The sequence below is a fragment of the Rhinopithecus roxellana genome, chromosome 6, assembly GCF_007565055.1.
Source record: "Rhinopithecus roxellana isolate Shanxi Qingling chromosome 6, ASM756505v1, whole genome shotgun sequence".
In the NCBI taxonomy this organism is placed as follows: Eukaryota; Metazoa; Chordata; class Mammalia; order Primates; family Cercopithecidae; genus Rhinopithecus; species Rhinopithecus roxellana.
In genome coordinates, this window is record NC_044554.1 from 100,743,592 (window position 1) to 100,765,523 (window position 21,932).

Sequence of the window (21,932 nt, forward strand, 5' to 3'; positions counted from 1 at the left end):
TTCCTCTCCCTTCCTTCTTTCCTCTCTCCTCCCTTTCCTTCCTTCCTTCCTCCCTCCCTCTCCCCCTCTCCTTTCCTTTCTCCCTCTCTCCCTTTCCTTCCTTCCTTCCTTCCTTCCTTCCTTCCTTCCTTCCTTCCTTCCTTCCTTCCTTCCTTCCTTCCTCCCTCCCTCTCTTTCCTTCCTTCCTCCCTCTCTCTCTCCCTTTCCTTGCTTCCTTCCTTCCTCCCTCTCCTTCCTTCCTTCCTTCCTTCCTTCCTTCCTTCCTTCCTTCCTTCCTTCCCTCCCTCCCTCCCTCCCTCCCTCCCTCTCCCCCTCCCTCCCTCTTCTCTCTCTCTCTCTTTTTCGACAGGCATGGCTCATTGCAGCCTTGACCTTCTGGACTCAGGCAATCATCCTGCCTTATCCCCCTGAACTACAGGCGCATACCACCATGCCTGGCTTATTTCTGTAGAGATGTGGTTTTTATCAGGTTACCTGTGCTGGTCTCAAACTCCTGGACTGAAGCAATCCTCCTGCCTTGGCCTCCCAAAATGCTGGGATTACAGGTGTGAGCCACCAAGCCCAGCCTTCCTGCTATTTCTTCAAAAACAAAAACAAAAACAAAAAAACATGCCTCCTACTTGTGGCCTTTGCAAGTGCTTTCCCCCTGAGACTTACATGGGTGGCTCCTTTCATCCCTTCAGATCTCTGTTCATGTGTCTCCTTCTCAGAGACCTTTCCTGGCCACCCTCTTTAAAGTAGCAACCCTCATGTTCTGTCCTCACGCCCTGTCTTCTCTTCTTGATAACACTCATTTCTACCAAGTATTTATGCATTTATTTTCTGATTACAATGTTAGTTCCACCACAGCAGGGTTTTAGTCTTCAGCTATGTATCCCTGGAAAAGAGCCTGGGGGCCAGGTGTGGTGGCTTATACCTATAATCCCAGGACTTTGGGAGGCCAAGGTGGGCAGGTTGCCTGAGCCCAGGAGTTCAAGACCAGCCTGGGCAACATGGCAAAACGCTGTCTCTGCTAAAAATAGAGAAAAGGGGGCAGGTAGGAAAAAAATAGAAAAAAGTTAGCTGGCATAGCATGTACCTATAGTCCCAGCTACTTGGGAGGCTAAGTTGGGAGGATCACCTGAGCCTGCAAGGCCAAAGCTACAGTGAGCTGTGATCACACCACTGCACTCCAGCTTGGGTGACAGAGTGAGACTCTGTCCAAGAAAACCCCAACAAACCAAAAACAAAAAGCCTGGTACCTGGTGGCACTCAATAAACAGAAGGAATGAATGAGACCGGTTGCAGTGGCTCATACCTGTAATCCCACCACTTTGGAAGGCCAAGGCAGGTGGCTCACTCGAGCCCAGGAGTTGCAGACCAGCCTGGGCAAAATAGCGAGACCCCTTTTCTACAAAAAAAAATTGAAAGAATAGCCTGGTGTGATGGTGGCCACCTGTAGTCCCAGCTACTTTGGAGGCTGAGACAGGAGGATCACTTGAGTCTAGGAGGTGAAGGTGCAGTGAGCCAAGCCATGATCGCACCACTGCAGCCTGGGCAGTGGAAGACCCTGTCTCAAAAAAAAAAAAAAGAAAGAAAAGAAAGAAAGAAAAGAAAGGAAGGAAGGAAGAAGGAAGAAAAGAGAGAGAGGAAGGAAGGAAGCAGGGAAAGAGGAAGGAAGGAAGGAGGGAAGAAGGAAGGAAGGAAAGGAAAGGAAATAAGGAAAAGGAAAAAAAAAAAAAAGAAAGGAAAAGAAAAGAAAAAAGACAAAAGAAAGATGTAAATCTCCTTAATTCATTTGCGGAGTGAGGCATTCCGGGAGCCCCACCGGGTCTGCGTGCGCATGCACAAGGTCAATCTGGACCCAGAGGTGGAAAGCCGCACTGGGTCCGTCCTTGTGCGCATGTCTGCCCATGCGCATAGGGGACGTAGGCGCTGAACCGTAGCGCTAAGCACTATGGGTACCTGTGCAGGCGCATGGTGGACCCAGGACCCCCAGAGGCCCTGTGTCCTCCATTCCCTCTCACCTGGCTGGCACGAAGCTCTGACAGACCATGTGCATGTGCCTGTACCTGCTTTATGGGGGACTTGAGCCCCGGTGACATTTGTTTGCCCTGGGTCACCCTGGCAGAGTAGCCCTTGGGCACCCCTCACCTCGAGTTGGAGGTCTCGGCTCCTCATGACCGCCATGTTCTTCTCCTCACTGAGCTGTGCGTAGCGCATGGCTAAGTTGTAGTTGTCGTCCTTCACCTTGACCAGCTCGTCATTGTAGCTGTCCCGCTCTTCCTTCATCTTGTAGTACCGCTCCTGGAAGGTCAGCAGCTCCACGCGCGTCAGCGTCATCTGCTTCTTCTCATCCTCCAGCTGCCGCAACCTGGCCAGCAGCTCGCAGCGTTGCAGGTCCTTCGCCTTCATCTGCTGCTGTAGCTTGATGACCTCGTTCATCAGGAAGTGCGTGAGGCCCTCGTGGCCCTCCTCCACTGTGGAGAGGGGGCACCCAGTCAGGCCTGAGGACTGGGAAGTGGAAAAAGGAGGTTCCAGACGCAGGGCAGGTGCCATTCATTCACTCACTCACTCACTAACGTTGTGCCGAGCTCTTTAGTCACTCTGCCCACGAGGTACTGGGGATTCAGAGTGAGCAAGACTCACAGCTTTGGCCCCGGGAGAGCTTATGGTGTAATAAGAGAAACGCATTTAAAAAAATCAAATGATCACCACAAACAGAATTACAGACCGTGAGGATTTCACAAAGTAGAGGTAGATGGAGCTATGAGAGTGTGTGGCAGAGGCCCAGATCCAGCCTCGTGGTCTGAGGGGATTGGAGAAGGCTCCTGATGGTTGAGGTACAATGTTAAGTTCGGGAGGGAAGAGGCATTCTAGGAAAGGGGAACAACATTGCCAAGGCCATATGGGGAGAAGGGAGGAACTTGGCATATTTCAGGAACTGAACAAAGACCAAAGGGCTGAAGGAGAGAGATAGAAGAGAAAGGTGAGGCTGGGGGTGTTAGCAGGGACTGGATCATGAAGGGTCCTTGTGGGCTGCATTAAAGACCTGGGTCTTTTTTATATTTTAAAACAGGGTCTCACTCTGTCACTCAGGCTGGAATTCAGGGGCATGATCATAGCTTATTGCAGCCTAAAACTCCTGGGTTCAAGCAATTCTGTGGCTGCAGCCTCTAAAAGTGTTGGAATTTCAGGCATGAGCCACTGTGCTTGGACAAAACCTGGGTCTTTACAAAGAAGCAATGAAAAACCACCAGAGGGTTTTAAATAGGGGAGGAAGAATGGAGAAAGCACTGAAACAGATCGGGAATTGATATAGAGAGTTGATGGGGTTGTGGGAGTCTGGACTGTGGGAAGTGTTGGGGAGGGAGAGAAGACTGATTCAAGAATGTTTAGAAAGGAAGATTAAGAAAGCAAGATGCTCAAGGGCTCTGGCCCATGAGACACCCGAAATAATGCAGTCAAGGCAAGGACAAGATCTACTGGGTAGAATGAACTTGCGTTCCACCCGGCGCCATTCACGGGGGATGGTCCGTGAACACCCACTTCTCTTGGCTCCTGCTTCACTTTGCCCCTGTTAACCTATCTTTCATCATCAAGCAAAATAAGTGGTTGACAGACCCCAGTTCTATATGTCATAGATTCACAGCTTTAGAACCATGCCACTACTGAGGACACACACACACACACACACTCACACATACGCCCCTCCTATTAGAGTCCTGATGTTCCCAATGGCAAAAGCACTTACCCACAATAGTGGAGAATCTCCGAGTGGGCTCTTTTCCAGTCACCAGTTTGTACAGCTCGGGGTAATAAAATTCCAGGCTCTCCAAGAAGACCACATAGCCCCTTTGCCCCTTGGTATGTAGAATGTCCAACAGCCGGCCTAGGGGAAAGACGAGATCACTCTGTGAGAATACGTATCTGATGGAACACAAGTCTCTGTGGCTGGTCTCATCCTGGACTTGTGTCCTTCAGTCAACTCTAAGAAGACTTCTCCCCACATTCTATCACTTCTGAGTTGTATCTTGGAGCCCAGATGACGTAAATCAAAGTGCCAGGCCCTCCGCAGGGATTCGTTGCGCGTTTGTTTTCTTTTTCTAATAAGTTGGTAGAACCAGGATAAACGGAATTGCCGCCCCAGTTTTGAAGTTTCCGAACTGACCAGGGCCAAAATGAACCATGTAGGCACCAGGTCTTCTATGACTGAAGGACGCTGGAAGCACAATAAAAATTATGGAATAATATATGGTTCTCTGGGATTGAGAGCAGGAAGATAAATATTTGGGTGAGGGGCTAGGAAAAATCATAGGAAGCAGGGATAATTCTAGGCTTTTCTTTGGGATTATGATACAACCTGGAAACACCTTAAGTGTAATTTCCCCAGCAGGTCCCAGTTTCTGTACTACTGATTCCACTTATTGCTTACATTTCTGGGCCCTTCCTTAAATATTTTATTTTCAGAAGAAGAAAGGTAGGTCTTAAAACTCGACCTCTTCCTTAGGACGGACAGAAGAAATAAATTTGATGTGATGTCAACCCCGATGGTTTGGTGAAGCTGCCTGCAGTACTGTTTTGAGAAATATTCCAAAGTTACATCCAAGCTCAGTGGGAAAGCATGCTGATTAGTGATGTCTGCCATGGATGCCAGAGAGTCACAGCTGATGAGCCATTTACCACCAGCCACGCTGGGGGACAGTGATTATCAAACCTTCTAAACTGATCCATAGAAAGAAAAACATTTAACATTGTGGTCTAGTGACCATAAACAAAGATAACTCTACAAATACATGTGTATACACATGTACATAATATACAATTAAAACAAGCTTCACAAACCATATTTATTACCTTTACTGAATATGATAAAGTGTCCTAACCACCCCCCCGGAAGTCAGGCTAGAAAAACCTGTGGAACCCTTCTCGGAATATATTTTTAAACAGATAAAGTACATCAGATTACAAAAGAAACCAATTATAACAAAATCCAGTTATCAAATATTAAATAAATTTGTGTTTCAGTAACGTACTTCTTTATTAATGCATTAAATAACAAGACTTCTTGGCAGATCTAATAAGTACTGTAATTTTGAAAGAGAGATGAGTGTAAGTGGCATTTTGAGAGATTTGCAGTAGCTGTAGTGATAGGAAGAGATCTGTAATTTTCATTGTTGCCTAAGTCACAGGAGTTATTAATCACTACTGTAATTCGTGGCCTCCTGACATTTGCAGTTGAGGGCAATGCTAAATTGCTGTTGAGGTTAGTAAAATAAAGACGGCATTTCTTCCCCACTCCCAGCTTACGCATTCTTTGCGTTCTATACACAGACAGCTTGAGTTCTGTACACAGATGAGTGGATGGTGGTCTGTGGACCCCAGTTTAAAAATCCCTGACCTAGAGCAACCTCATTTTGGTACAGCTACCAAAGGGTATGTCTGGAAGTTGCCGTGTGCTGTAGCCCTCCCTGTCCTGCAAAGAGGTTCTAAGGTTACCTGCCCGGTTGATCTTGGACGGCAGCATAGGAGCATTAAGCACTTCGTCTTCATCCTGCTCATCAATGACCTTACACTGACGCAGGTAGGGTGTGAGCTTGGCGGGGTTGATGTAGCGGCTGAGCATGTGCCGGTTACACTCCACATTCTCCCACAAGGCGTCCTCTTCATCCTTCAGCGTCTCCATGTAGTCATCCATCTCTGGCCCTCCTCCTTTTAGACATAAACCCCAACAAGCTTAATAAAAGAGTCTCACCGAAACAGCTCTATAAACTCCTCTGGAGTGATCTCTAGAATATATTAAGTTAAAAAAAAGTCCCGTACAGTAAAGTATATATGGCATTTTACCTTTTATTTAAGAAAGGGTGTATGAATATAAAAATATATATTTCCTTATATACTAAACATAAACAATGGAAGTTTAAGCCATAAAATTTTTAAGATTATTTATAGGGCAGAGAGGGAAAATCCTGCGGTTGCAGTCTACCCTTTCCATCCAAGTTTTTATGTCTTACTAAAAATGTATAGTTCCCTAAACAATATATACTATTGGTTTTTGTTTTAAATTTTCACATAAATGGTGTCATACTGTATATTTCCTTTTTCAACATGTTTTTCTCCCTCTACATTTTTTTTTTTTGAGATTTATCTAGGTGGATACATATAGATCTAAGTCATTCATTTTTAAAAACAGCTTTATTGTGATGTAATTCACATACCATACAAGTTACCTTTTTAATATGTTCAATTCAATGATTTTAGTATATTCATAGAATTGTGCAACCACCACCACAATCAATTTAAAAACATTTCCGTCATTTCAAAAAGAAGCTCCTCACCATTTATTAGCCACTCTCAATTTCCCTCTAATCCCTGCCCCTCCATCCCATGTAACTACTCATTCACCTTCTGTCTGTATAGATTTGCCTTTTCTGTACATTTTATACAAGTGAAATCCTACAATTTATGGTCTTTCATGGCTGGCTTCTTTCACTTAGCAACTTTTCAAGGTTTGTTCCTGTTGTAGCATGTATCAGGACTTCATTTATTTGAAATTGCTCAGTGATTTTTTCATTGCATGGACACGCCACATTTTGCTTGTCTGTTCATTCACTAATGGACATTTGAGTTGTTTCTGCCTTTTGTCTATCATGAACAATGCTGCTATGAATGTTCATGTACCAGTTTTTGTGTGACTGTATGTTTTTATTTCCCTTGGGTAGATACATAGGAGTGGATTGTTAGGCCATATGGCAACTCTATATTTAACATTTTGAGAAACTGCCAAACTGTTTTCCAAAGCAGCTGCATCATTTTACATTGCCACCAGCAAGCCATCAGGGTTTTAATTCCTCCATATTCTTGCTAACACTTGTTATTGTCTGTTTTTTATTACAGCTCTCCTACTGAGTGTGAAGTAGCATCTCATTGTGGTTTTGATTTGCATTTCCCTAATGACTAACGATGTTGAACATCTTTTCATGTGCATATTGGTCATTTGTGCATTGAGAAATGTCTATTCAAATCCTTTGCCCATTTTAAAATTGTGTTGTTTGTCTTTTTATTATTGAGTTGTAGAATTTTGTTATGTATTCTGGATGCAAGCCACTTATCAGATATATGACTTGCAAATATTTCTCTCATTCTGTCAGTTGTCTTCACTTTCTTAAAAGCATTGTTTGTAGCCTAAAAGTTTTAAATTTTGAGGTAGTCCAATTTATTTTTTTCTTTTTTTCACTTGTGCTCTTGGCATGTATCTAAAACACCGTTGTCTAATTCAAGAGGATGAAGATTTACTCCTGTTTTTTTCCTTTGAATATTATACCTTAGCTCTTACATTGAGGATGATCCATTTTGAGTTAATTTTGTGTATGGTGTGAGGTAGGGGTCCAACTGCATTCTTTTGTGTGTGGATGTCCAGTTGTCCAAGCACAGTTTGTTTGAAAAGACTGTTCTTTCCCCATTGAATGATTTTGCTATCCTTGTTGACAATCAACTGACCATAAAAGTAAACATTTGTTTTTGCACTATTGATTCTATTCCATTGATCTATATGTGTATCCTTATGCCAGTACTACATTGTCTTGATTATTGAAGATTTGTAGATTTGTAGTAGGCCTTGAAATTGGGAAATATGAGTCTCCCAAACTTGTTCTTTTTCAAGATTGTTTTGGCTATTAGGTGCCTTTTACAACTCTTACGAATTTTGGGATTAGGATGTCAATTTGTGCAAAAAACGCAGTTGGTATTTTGGTAGTGAATCTGCTGAATATCTAGATCAATTTGGGGAGTACTGCTACCTAACAATATTAAATCTTCTGATCTATGATCATGGGGATGTCTTTCTTTAAATCTTCTTTAATTTCTTTCAGCAATGTTTCATAGTTCTCAGTGTACAAGTCTTGCACTTCTTTTGTTAAATGTATTCCTAAGTATTTCATTGTGTTTGATGACATTGTAAATGGGAGTTTTTTTCTTAATTTCATTTGTGGAATATTCATTGCTGGTCTATAGATATATAATTTATTTTTGTATATTGACCTCGTATTCTGCAACCTTGTGAAATCATTTATTAGTTCTCATAATTTGTTAGAGACATCTTATGATATCCTATATATAAGATCATGTCATTTGCAGATAAAGATAGTTTTACTTCTGTCTTTCCAATCTGGGTGCCTTTTATTTCTCTTCCTTGCCTAATTGCTCTGGCTAAAATACCTCCAGTACTATGTCAGATAGAAGTGTTGACAGCAGGAATCCTTGTTTTGTTACTGATGTTAGCAGACAGCATCCAGTCTTTCACTGTCAAGTATGACATTAGCTGTAGGCTTTTGTTTTTGTTTTTAGAATAGACGTCCTTTATCAGGTTGAGGAAGTTTTCTTACCTTCTTGGTTTATTGAATGTTTTTACCCCGAAAGGGTTCTTAATTTTGTCAGATGCTTTTTCTGCATTTATTGAGGCTGCCATGTGGTTTTTGTTTTTTATTCTATCGATATGGTTACACTACCTGACTTTCAGCTGTTAAACCAACCTTATATTCCTGGCATAAATCCCATGTGGTCATGGTATATAATTCTTTTTATATGTTACTGGATTTAATTAGCCAGTTTTTAAAAATAGGATTTTTGCATTCATATTCATAGGAGATATTGGTCTGTAGTTTTCTTTTCCTGTGATGTCATTGTCTGGTTTTGATATCAGGGTATATCAGGGTATTTCTTTTCCTGTGATGTCATTGTCTGGTTTTGATATTGGCCTCAGAATGATTTAGGAAATGTTGCTTCCTCTCCTGCTTTTTGGAAGTGGCTTTTAAGAATTGGTATTAATTTTTCTTTTGTTTGGTAGAACTTACAAGTGAAGACATCTGGGCATGGGTTTTTCTTTGTGGATTATTTTTACAAATTCAGCCTCCTTACTTATTACAGGTCTGTTCATATTTTCTGTTTGTCTTGAGCCAGTTTCAGTAGTTTGTGTCTTTCTAGGAATTTGTCCACTATATTTAAGTTATCCAATTTATTGGCAGCAGTTGCTCACAGTTCCCTTCACAATTCTTTGTATCTCTGTAAGTTCAGTTATAATTTCCCCCCTTTCATTTCTGATTCTAGTAATTTGCATCTTCTCTTATTTTGTTGATATATCAAAGAACCAACTTTTGGTTTCATTAATTCTCTGCATTCCTTTTCTATTCTCAGGTTCATTTGCTTCTGCTCTAGTCTTGATTATTTCCTTTCTTTTCCTTGCTTTAGGTTTAGTTAGCACTTCTTTTTCTACTTTTGTAAGAGAGGAGGTAAAATTGCCTTTGCAAAATTTATAACAAAAATTCTGACAGTGAAAGAGATCTGACGTAACCAATTTCATCTTGCTTCTAACCTCCAAGCTGTCCTTGTTCATTCCTGGGCAGAGGCCAAGCTGATTTTGGGAGGAAGTTAGTTCATAGATTAATGTATTATTCTGCTGCTGTCAGATGGAGTGTACTACAGATGTCTGTTAGGTCTAATTTATTTTTTTTGAGACAGAGCCTCTCTCTGTCACCCAGGCTGGAGTGCAGTGGCGCAGTCGTGGCTCAACCCAGCTTCCGCTTCCTGGGTTCCCGCCAGCGCGTCTGGCTAATTTTTTGTATTTTTAGTAGAGACAGGGTTTCACCATGTTGGCCAGGATGGTCTCGAATTCCTGATCTCAAGTAATCCACCTGCTTTGGCCTCCCAAAATGCTGGGATTACAGGTGTGAGCCACCAAGCCCGGCCAGGTCTGGTTTGTTTATAGTGCTGTGCAAGTCTCTTATTTGTTGATCTTCTGCCTAGTTCTATCCATTATTGAAAGTAGAATAATAACGTCTTCAATTCTTTTTTTTTTTTTGAGACAGAGTCTCACTCTGTCACCCAGGCTGGAGTGCAATGGCGTGATCTCGGCTCCCTGCAACGTCTGCCTCCTGGGTTCAAGTGATTCTCCTGCCTCAGCCTCCGGAGTAGCTAGGATTACAGGCGCCTGTCACCACGCCTGGCTAATTTTGTATTTTTAGTGGAGACGGGGTTTATCCATTTTGGCCAGGCTGGTCTCGAACTCCTGACCTCAGGTGATCCACCCGCCTCGGCCTCCCAAAGTGCTGGGACTACAGGCATGAGCCACTGCGCTCAGCCAACGTCTTCAGCTCTTATTGTTGAATTGTGTATCTCTCCCTCCAGCTCTGTCCGTCTTTGCTTCATGTATCTGGGGCTCTGATAGGTGCACATGCTTATAACTCTTATAGCTTCCCAGTGGATTGACCATTTTATCATTATGAGATGTTCTTTAGCCACACCCAAATTCCTGGACCTGGGGATTTCATATGTGGTGGGATGGGTGAGCGTGCTGGGGGCAACTGAGCTAGAAGGTGGCATTGGTGTAGCCATGGAGGTTGGAGCTCAGCCAGGGTGAAGAGACATGCAGGCAGGTCAAGGCTATCAGGACAGAGAAGAGACAAGCAAGCAGAGGAAGCTGGTTTGCCAAGTGGCACCATGGCGAGACCACGAGGTTCCATGAGAAGCAGATGGCCGGGGTCATCTCTCTTGGTGCATAACTCAGTTCCCAACCTCATGAACCTTGGCCTTCTGTGGTGTCTGGTCCTTGTTGTAGGCCTTCTATATCCCTCCACCTTCCCCATTAATTTGAGCTATTAAATTTTTTAAAAAAATTATTTTTAGAGACAGGGTTTCGCTCTGCCACCCAGGCTGGAATGCAGTGGGGCAATCCTAGCTCATGGCAGCCTCAAACTCCTGGGCTCAAGCAATCCTCCCATCTCAGCCTCCTGAGTGGCTAGGACTACAGGTGTATGCCTCCACCCCTGGCTATTTTGAACATTTTTTGTAGAGACAGGGTCTCACTATAGGCATGCACCACCGTGCTATAGTTTGCCCAGGCTAGTCTCAAACTCCTGGCCTCAAATGATCCTCCTATCTCAGCCTCCCAAAGTGCTGGGATTATAGGCATGAGCCACCACTCTTGGACAGTTTGAGATATTTCAGGTGTGATTTTGTTCCCTGCAACCAAAGTGCCTTGAGTGAAAATGTGTATTTGCTGTTGTGAGCAAAAGTTATATTTAAAGTAATTAAAAATGAGGATTCGGTCTCCATTCAATCCAATGAACTTTGCATAGACGACACCCTCCTTAGTTCCCTGCCTTAAGTCCTGACCTCTACAAGCCTTTTGCTAACACATGGCACTGGCCACCTGAGTCATAGCCAGCAACACCATAGACATGCCCACAACAATGGCTCATTCTGACAACATGACCACATGATCATTTGTATTCACAAAGGAAAATGTACTTGCTTTTATTATTTTCAAGAAGTGGACAGCCTAAGAATTTTATTCAACGAATTATTTATTGACTAGGTGGCAGGCACTGCTGGTGTCTCTCCACACTACCCCCTGACTTCCTGCTAATGGAATCCTTTTTTTTTTTTTCCCCCCCAAAAACCAGGCAGTCTGATGCTTCAGGGAGGCTGAATATCTTTTGAGCTGCAAAGAGCGGCCCTCGTTTGGTCTCTACCAGTAGTGTAGAAACAAGCAGGTGATGTGCTTTTGGCCATGCAGCCTGCAGGAACACACAATGGGGGCGGCTCTGGAGGTTTTCCTTGATCTTTAACAGGGACACATTGTCCTTGGGCTTTTGGCTGTGACTGTGTAAAGATGGATGTGATCATTTGGGTCACTGCCCCTCAGCCTGTACCCCTCAGGTGACATCAAGGACCGAGGGTCTTTCCAGCTCTCTGCTCTGCCATCCTGAGGATGAGGACTGGAAAGATCCTCGGTCCTTGATGTCATCTCCTGGGCACTGAATGAACCAGCGCTGGGCTCCTCCCACCTCTGGACTCCTGTAAAACATAAATGCTCTTTGTTCCAAGCCTTGTGAAGTTGAGTCTACTGTGATTTGCAAGCCCAAAGCCTCCTAACTAGTAAATACATCTACTTAGCACAAAGACTTGCTCAGCACCATGAATGCACAAGAGAGCTGAAAGTCAGGTGTTAAGAAGCTTACACCTTTTGCGGGGTCAGAAGGCATGTGCCAAGGAATTAAACAGCAGTTCAAGGCAAGAAGACGGGCAGGTCTGGATGGACCAAGAAGCATTACTTATCAGCCTTCATGAACAAGGAGGTTGTAGTTGGCACATGCCAACCACCTGTTACAAGAGTGCTCAGTGAGATAGAAAGCCTTCCTCCCAGGACCGGGGTGACCCGGTGCAGCCACCTCAGCAGCCTGTCAGCTAAGCAGAAAATAGGGCAAAATCTTTCCAAAGCAGAGATGAAAGGGACGCTTCTACCTCATCATAGCTCTCTGCAGCCTGGACCTCCCAGGCTCCAGCAATCCTCCTACCTCAGCCTCCTAAGTAGCTGGGACTATAGGCACACACCACCATGCCCAGTTAAGAGACCCTCCTACCCCAGATGCAGTGAAATCACAGACCGTGGATCTCGTTGAAACCTGTCCCATCATTAATGCCCCTGTGCAGCACAGTTGCTTAGCAAGCAGGGGTGAAGAGGAACTTGGGAAAGCCAACCAGTTTGTGAGTGCCTGGAGTGAAAGGGCCTCTTCATCCTCAGGTGACTCGAGTGAGAACTGGCTCTGTGCTGAGCACTGTGCTGGGAACAGAGGGTGCAAAGACATTTCCCACACAGTTCCTGAGCTGCAAGCTGCTCAGAGGTTGGTGGTAAGTGTCAGCCGCCCACACAAGCCCCGGTGGGAGGAACAGCATCCTCTGGAACCTTGCAGAGAGGGCAGCCACACGCCCTGCTGGTGGAACAGGAAGTGCTTCCCCTCTGGGCTGCACGTGTGCCAGGCACCGGGCCTGACCCTTTATAGAAATTATCTCATTTGGCCAGGCGTGGTGATTACACCTGTAATCCCAGCACTTTGGGAGGCCAAGGTGGGTAGATCACTTAAGGTCAGGAGTTCAAGACCAGCCTGGCCAACATGGCGAAACCCAGTGTCTACTAAAAATACAAAACATCAGCTGAGCATAATTTTTTTTTGTAAACATACAAAACGAAACCCTACTGTTAAGGATATACGGCAAAACTATACCAAGAAACAAGGGACTGATGAAAATCAGAATGGTGTCTTCCCCTGGGGAGGGGCCATGAGTGTCCCCTGGAGACATGAGTGTCCATGTCATTGTTCTCTGTCTCATAGATACACATTATGTATACATATTTATATGTATGAAATATTTCATGGAAATTAAATCTATGGATAGTGTAGCCAGCCTCAAAAGAAAAAAAAAATGTCTCAGACACAATTTGAAATTTTACCTTCCAGCACTTCTCTCTAACTCAGCCTGACTCAGCCTCATCACCGGGACGAAACCCAGCGGCTCTGTCAAGCTCTGGGCAGTTTCTTTGAAGGCAGTTTTCTCAGAAATGCACCCGGAGGCCCCAAGGCTCTGAGCTTTAACAGCCTTGCAGGTTGGATGGCCCGTCCCTGCCTAAGTTTTAACCAGAGCTTGTCGCAACCCGCAGCTCAGACCCAACCTTCGGCAGGGTTTGACTTCCAGTGTGAGACAGGTCCTAGGCCACACGAGTCTCTCTGCAAACGGCTGAAAAGCAAGTGCCAGGCCCCCAGGCCAGGCTCCACAGGAAGGGCTGTGTTGCTCACCTTCCCTGGGAACCAAAGGATCTGGAGGTGACCCAGCGGAGGATGAATTCCATGAGAGCTGCTGGCCTCACGTCCCGACTCACTCATTCAAGACTTCTATTGTGGCTTCCTCTTGCTGTTATGATAAAGTTCCAATCTTTTTTTATTTTTATTTTTTGAGATAGGGTCTTACTCTGTTGTCCAGGCTGGAGTGCAGTGGCGTGATCTCAGCTCACAGCAGCCTCTGCCTCCTGAGCTCAAGCAATCCTCCTGGCTCCGCCTACTGAGTAGCTGGGACCACAGGCAAAACCACCATGCCCAGCTAATATTTTAAAAATTATTTTTGTAGAGATGGGGTCTTGCTATGTTGCCGAGGCTGGTCTCAAACTTCTGGGCTCGAGTGATCTTCCCGCCCTGGACTCCCAAAGTGCTGGGATTACAGGCATGACCACCATGCCAAGCCACGATCAACTTTTTTTTTTTTTTTTTTTTTTTTTTTTGAGACAGAGTCTTGCTCTTTTGCCCAGGCTGGAGTGCAGTGGCACCATCTTGGCTCACTGCAGCCTCGGCCTCCTGGGTTCAAGTGATTCTCCTGCCTCAGCCTCCTGAGTAGCTGGGATTACAGATGCCCACCACCATGCCTGGCTAATTTTTGTATTTTTTATAGAGACAGGGTTTTACCATGTTGGCCAGGCTGGTCTCGAACTCTCAATCTCAGATTATCCACCCGCCTCGGCCTCCCAAAGTGCTGGGATTTACAGGTGTGAGCCACCATACCTGGCCCATGTTCAGCATCTTGATCTTGATCTTGAGGCCCTGCGAGGTTTGCCTTCTGCCAGCCCCACAATCTTATCACGACTGCATCCCGGGCCCGCCAGCCTTTTCTCTGATTGTCTCCCAAGCTCCAGCTAGTGTCAGAGCCTGATCCCTGCCCCTCCCTCCCTTCACTACCCGAGGCCCTCCGCCAAGTCTCAGGTTACCCTCACTTGCCTTTTTTCCAATATAAAGGAACAGCCAGGCACAGTGTCTCCTGCCTGTAATCTCAGTGCTTTGGGAGGTAGAGGCAGGGGGATCGCTTGAGGCCAGGAGTTTGAGACCAGTCTGGGCAACATAGGAAGGCCCTGTCTCTACAACAAATTTAAGAATTCACCAGATTTGGTTGTGTGTGCCTGTGGTCCCAGCTACTTGGGAGGCTAAAATGGGAGGATCACTTGAGCCAAGGAGGTGGAGGGCTGCAGAGTGTTATGATCACGTCACTGCACTCCAGCCCCGGTGACAGAATAAGACCCTGTCTCTCCATGATGTAGAGAGGTATAGAGGGGATAACAGATGCTGAGTACCTGGCATGGAGGGGTGCTCACACACAAGGGCTGCTATCCCGTCATTGGGTTGTGACTTTCACACTTTCCGGCCAGATCTTGTCTTCCCTCGAGCTAGGCTCCCGTTGCATCTGGACTTGCAGTGCTTGGGATCTGAAAAGGAAGAGATAATCAGCCTTGGAGTGGAAGGCAAAGGATGGAGGGAAAGGGAACCATTCTGGGATCAAAGTGATGCTCGGCTTTGGAAGAAAAGGCCAGGAAGTCCTGAGAGGTGTGTCACCCTCGATGACATTGGCAGAGTGGACCCCACACCAGGGGCTACAGGGGGAGAAAGGCTTCTGTCCCACCCCGTGGAGCGGACAGCCTGGGAGGCCACTGACACAGGCCCCGAGAGCCCTGGGGATGGGGAGGAGGGAAGATAGGAGCCTTGGGCATGCTCGTGGCCAGTGTGGAAGATCTTTAATGGAAAAGGCTTTGATGGAAACCTCTGCAGACTGGAGCCGCTCTAATCAGTGCTAATTCATTAGGTCAAAAGCAGCAAACCCCGTTCCCAAACCCTGAAGAGTTCCCGTCACTGTGAATTATGTCTTTAACCTCCAGCCTGCCATGGATTTGGGCAGGAACACGTGGTGGCCCACACACGCTGTAATTTCCCAAGGGTGGTGTTCCTTACGGTGACTGACGAGGCCACCGCTAATGTCCCGCTCAGCCATCTAGGAGCCCAGCTGGGGGTTTGGGTTTTTTGGGGGAAGGGTCAGTTCTCCTTCTAGAGAAAGGAGGGCAGGATCTCACTCTGTTGCCCAGGCTGGAGTGCTGTGGCACAATCATGGTAAGAGGGAAAGGTGGGGTTCAAACCCTGGTATGGTGGAAAGAGCCTTATGCCAGTCCCCAAAGCTGCTTGGAACCTGGTGGGCGGCGGGCCTCAGGCTGCTGCACTAGGACGGCTGCATTCAGAAGTGACAGGGACCCTGAGCCACTGATGTTTAATCAGGGACTTGCTTGGTTTTGGCTTTGAAGACTAATCGGAGGTGACATGAGATCTCCCAGGGCTGACAGAAGCTGTTCCTGTCGGGCATGGGCTGGGGTTGAAGGAACTGTCAGAAGCCCTCAGCCCCGGGGAGGTGGTGGCGACAGGCATCTGTGGAGGACACCATCTCCCTGGTCTCCTCATGGCCTCCCTGCCCTGTGACTGGGACAGGGCTGGGGACCGGGGCTGGGTGGGGAAGGGAATCACAGAACCAAGGACCTCTGCAGGGTCAACAGAGCAGTCCACAGGCCAGTCAGCAAACACAGAGGGAAATTATACCATCTGCATTTTTTAAAAAAGAGAATGTGTTTATCATCAGAAAGAAAAAAGGCTTTAAAAAAATTATAAGGAAGGCTTCAATTGTGGCCAGGCATGGTGGCTCATGTCTATAATCCCAGCACTTTGAAAAGTTGAAGTGGGAGGATTGCTTGAGTTCAGGAGTTCAAGACCAGCTTGGGGCAACATAGTGAGACCCCATCTCTTAAAAAAAAAATTATCTGGCCTGATGGCATACACCTGTAGTCTCAGCTACTCAAGAGGCTGAGGTGGGAGGATTGCTTGAGCCTAGGAGGTTGAGGCTATAGTGAGCCATGACTGTGCCACTGTACTCCAGCCTAGGTGACAGAGCAAGATCCTGTCTCAAAGAGAAAAAAAAGAAAGGTTTTAATTACAAGAAAGGAGAAACAGGGCTGGGCGCGGTGGCTCACACCTGTAATCCCAGCACTTTGGGAGGCCGAGGTGGGCAGATCAGCTGAGGTCGGGAGATTGAGACCAGCCTGACCAACATGGAGAAACCCCGTCTCTACTAAAAATACAAAAATTAGCTGAGCGTGGTGGTGCATGCCTGTAGTCCCAACTACTTGGGAGGTTAAGGCAGGAGAATCGCTTGAACCCAGGCAGCGGAGGTTGCAGTAAGCCGAGATCGCGCCATTGCACTCCAGCCTGGGCTGCAAGAGCAAAACTCTGTTTCAAAAAAAAAAGGAGAAACAGGCTTGAACAACTCCCCTTGCTATTCTACCCCTACCCCCTACCCACTATGTCAATGTAGATTGGGGAAACTGAGGCACAAGAAAACCAATACTGAGGCTGGGCTGTTTCTGCCCTTAGAATTTTGATGACAGCATTTGGGAACTTGGTCCTCAGGTCAGGGAAGATTTCTAGGATTAAAAGTCAATCTCTTGACCACTTGCAAGACTGGCTCAGAGGTATAACATGCAACTGACCAAACATCATCCCTTGTGCTTACAGACTATCCGGGGTGTGCCAGACACTTTGTTAGACGTCACTGATGAACCTCCAGAACTCTTTGAGGTGGGCGGTATTATCATCACCACCACCACCTTACAACCAAGAAAACAAAAGCTTAGAGAGGGCTGGGCACGGTGGGTCATGCCTGTAATGCCAGCACTTTGGGAGGCTGAGGTGGGCTGATCACTTGAGCTCAGGAGTTCAAGACCAGCCTGGGTAACATGGCAAAACCCCGTCTTTACAAAAAATTAGCTGGGCATGGTGGCACGTGCCTGTGGTCCCAGCTATTTGGGAGGCTGAGGCAGGAGGATCACTTAAGCCTGGGAGGTCGAGGCTACAGTGAGCCAAGATGGTACCACTGCACTCTAACCTGGGTGACAGAGGGAGATCTCTGTCTGAAAACAAAACAAACCAAAACAAAACAAATGCTTACAGAGGTTCAAGTTCATATACTTAGCATAAAGTTAGGATTTGGACCCAAGGTTTTCTGACTTCCCCTTGATTGCTACTATATAGCATCTAGAATTGCTTTTTATTTTTTTAAGTTTACCTTTTTAAAGGGTTGTAACCAGAAAGTATATGTGCAAAAGCTCCCTGAAATGTCACTTTTACATATAAGCTTAAGACAGAGTGAAAACCGTGCTCTGAGATGGCAGATACTGGCTCAAGGTTAAAAAGAACAACTATTGCTTCTCAAAAGACGAATCAATTGCTTAGTGCACTGTAGATTCCTCATGGTGGTGTTTTCCAAGTACAATCAATGCCCATTCACTGCACGATGAAGCCTGCTAGCTGACAAACAAAATGTTAGTTTTTCTTTTTTTCCTTTTTTTTCTTTTTGAGACGGAGTCTTGCTCTCGTTGCCCAGGCTGGAGTGCAGTGACACAATCTCCACTCACTGCAACCTCTGCCTCCTCGGTTCACATGATTCTCCTGCCTCAGCCTCCCAAGTAGCTGGGATTACAGGCATGCACCACCATGCCCGGCTAATCTTTGTATTTTTAGTAGAGATGGGGTTTCATCATGTTGGCCAGGTTGGTCTCGAACTCCTCACCTCAGGTGATCCAATAGCCTTGGCCTCCCAAAATGCTGGGATTGCAGGCGTGAGCCACCGTGTCTGGCTGGAAAATGCTGTTTTTTGTTGCCTCTCACTTAAGAATAAATAGATAGACAAGGATCACTTGATGGTTGAGGAAAGTCTCCACATGAAAGGCAGAGATCAAAAGGGTCACAGGGACACAAGGAACCTGCTAGAAGCAGACAATGCACAGAATAAGAAAAAATTTTAAAAAACATGACCTGGCTAGCACAGTGGCTCACACCTGTAATCCCAGTACTTTAGGAGGCTGAGGTGGGAGGATTGCATGAGCCCGAGGACTCGAGGCCAGTTTAGACAGTATGACGAGACACTGTCTCTACAGAAAATCAAAAAATTCGCTGGGCATGGTGATATGTACCTGTAGTCCCGGCTACACAGGAGGCTGAGGCAGGAGGATTGCTCGACCCCAGGAGATTGAGGCTGCAGTGAGCCATGTTTGCACCACTGTACTCCAGCCTGAGCAATACAGTGAGACCCTGTCTCAAAAGAATCCCCCAAAACATAACCTGATAATTAAGAATCATTTAGAGATGAGATGAAGCATTGTATCCATAAAGCAATGGTAGGGTGCTAAGAAGAGGAACAATCAAAGAACAAGTTAATAGCAATTAAAAATAAGGCAGCAGAAATTTAAAATCAATGGAAGGCTTGGAAGATAAAGTTGGGGAAATTTCCTGAAAAGTTAAATAAAAAGTTAAAGAGAAGGAAGATAAGAGGGGAGGGAATGAGATCAATTTAGAAGGTCTAATACCAATAAATAGAAATCCTAAAAAGAGATGACAATGACTGTGTCTTCTTGTTATATATCTTCTGGGGATAGAATATAAACCAAGGGATGAAATTATCAGAGAAATAATATTAGAGAATTCTCTGAATTTAAGAGCATGAGACTTCAGACTTAATAGGCCCTTTGAATATTAGTACAATCAGTGGAAAAGAATCTTCTCAGTGCACATTGTTCCAAAAATTCTGGCCACCAGGGAATAAGAAAAGACCCTAGAAGCTTTCAGAGAGAAAACCTCAGGTCACATGAAGAAGAATGGAAGCAAATATACCATCAAATTCCTCAATACAAATACTGGAAGCTGGGAGAAAATGAGGCAACACCTTCATGTTTTTGATGGAAAATACTTTCTTACCTAGGATCCTATATCCACCCAAACTATTGTGTGTGAAAATACAATAAAATTACTTTCAGAAAAGCAGGAACTCCAAATATTTGTCTCCTATGCACCTTTTCATTGGAAGCTACTAGAGGATACGATGCAGCAAAAAGAGGAAGTCAGCAATAAAGAGGAAGGTATGGAGCTCACAAAGCAAGGAATCTACTTGGGGAAGCAGCAAGGAAAGTCCCAGGACGAAAGCAAAGCGGCCAGGAGCGATCAGCCAAGATTGCAACCGGATCATGGAGGGTCCACAAGGGAGAGGTGGCCAGGGGAAAAACAGAATGATTTTCTGATATATTTGATAACTCAGGAAATCATGTTGTTAGGCAAATGACAGATCTGAGAGTCAGATGGGAAAAAATTAAGAATAAGTAATTTAAAAGAAACCCCAAGCAAATGCAAAGGAAAAAAAAAAAAAAGAGGCAATATTAACTCCAGGCAAAAACGAAAGTGCAGACAAGAAAGAAAATCATAGCACACAACTTGCCTTCACATGAACAATATTTACCTAGTTATAATAATATAACCACCACAGATGAATCAACGCAACAGGTTGTGACCTAATGCAATGAGAGAATGGAGGAAGGGGAAGTGCTTTGAATGGGTTATTAGTAAAAGAGAACTAAATTCTCATCTATCTAACAGTATGTCAATCGATAATATCTTAAAACTAATATATCAACAAATAGCAAGGCAAACATTATTTAGACCTAGTGAAAAAGAACAGAAGAAATAACAGAAGAAAACAATGTGAAAAAGAGGTGATTTGGTTTGTTTTGTTTTTTTGTCTAGTTTTTTTTTTTTTTTTTTTGAGATGGAGTCTTACTCACTTGGTCACCCAGGATGGAGTACAGTGGCACGATTTCGGCTGACTGCAACCTCCACCTCCCAGGTTCAAGCAATTCTCCTGCCTCAGCCTCCCGAGTAGCTGGGATTACAGGTATGCTCCATATCCGGCTAATTTTTGTATATTTAGTAGAGATGGAGTTTCACTATGTTGGCCAGGCTGGTCTCAAACTCCTGACCTTAAGTGATTCACCTGCCTGGGCCTCCCAAAGTGCTGGGATTATAGGTGTGAGCCACTGCGCTTGGCCTGAAGAAGAGTTTGAAGTGATTGCCTCTGGGTATCAGGACCAAGGGATGATGATGACTGGGTTGAGGAGCGATGTTTTTCTTACAAGCCTATTTTACTTTCTTATTTTTAATTTTTTAATTAAAAAATATAATAGAGATGGGGTTTTGTCATGTTGCCCCGTCTGGTCTTGAATTCCTGGACTCAAGCGATCCACCTGCCTTGGCCTCCCAAAGTGCTGGAACTACGGACATGAGCCACCATGCCTGGTGTATTTTGCTCCTTTGCATGACTCATGTATTACTTTGATAAAAAATAAAACTAATTAAAAAAAACCACATGTCAGTCATTGGAAATATGGATAATGCATTTAAGTATGAAAAACAAAATAGTTATCTTCAGTCTTCGCACACACACCACGTTCCATCTTTTGCAATGCTTGTGAGTCAGCTCACCCCTTCCTAAACTGAAACTGCTGACTGTATACCTGGCTATTCATGGATATCACCTTGATTAATCTTCACAGAAGCTCAGTTAGGTGGTTTTATTACTCCCATTTTATGGATGAGAAGGTAGGATCAGAGCAGTTCAATAATGGAGTGAGATCTCACAGCCAATAAGTGGAAGAGCAGAGATTCCTACTCAGCCTCCCTGAACTCCACATCATCTGATCTTAATTAAACTAGCAATCATCCCAGCTAACGTTTATTAAGCATAGCATCTAATCGAACCAATTATATTCCTTGCTTCCTGAGCTCCAAATCTTCCTCTTTATTACTGTGTTTGTGTGTGTGTGTGTGTGTGTGTGTGTGTGTGTGTGTGTGTAGAGACAGGGCCTCACTATGCTCTGGAATTACAGATATGAACCACCGTGCCCAGCCTCTTTATTTAAGCTGTCATTTTGCTGGAACTTATACTCGAATAGCTGCCTCTGAAAAGGCATATGGAGTTGCTATTTGCCAGATATCGTGCTAAATGCTCTATGTGGATTATCTCATTTAATACACAAGACAACACTATGAGGTAAATACTCCTACCCTCCTCATTTTATAGAAGAGGAAACTGAGGCACTCACAGAGAGTTCCAGCAACTTGCCACATGTCTGTCTCATCTCTGTATCCCCAGGAGAACTTAGCGTGGAGCTATACTCTTCGTAGGTGTTCAATATATATATTTGTAGAGTGGATAAATACGAATAAATATCAAATCTTGAATAAAATAAACATTAAGATTCCCATTGCTTCAAACCCAGGGAGTCCTCTGGAAATGAGCTGTCTTTGGGGGGCAGACACCTCTTTTTGCCAAGAGCTGCCTCAGTGCAAAAGCTCTGGAACCAGGAGGAGATAAACAGTCAGTTAGATAAATGCATCTCTGGTTAATTGATTTGCCTGCATGATTGGAGTGAATGGCTT

General features: G+C 45.0%; 1 protein-coding gene across 1 annotated transcript in view; it reads right to left on the reverse strand.

The window, feature by feature from the left end:
* CARD11 (caspase recruitment domain family member 11) overlaps positions 1-21,932 on the reverse strand; it is a 128,982-nt gene that overhangs the window by 22,878 nt on the left and 84,172 nt on the right. The window contains exons 2-5 of the mRNA XM_030932012.1: positions 14,930-15,061; positions 5,479-5,691; positions 3,734-3,871; positions 1,808-2,459 (exon numbers count right to left, since the gene is read on the reverse strand). Of these exons, the coding sequence (XP_030787872.1) occupies positions 1,808-2,459; positions 3,734-3,871; positions 5,479-5,691; positions 14,930-14,936 (1,010 nt within the window). The 5' untranslated portion in view covers positions 14,937-15,061. The remainder of the gene's footprint in view (positions 1-1,807; positions 2,460-3,733; positions 3,872-5,478; positions 5,692-14,929; positions 15,062-21,932) is intronic.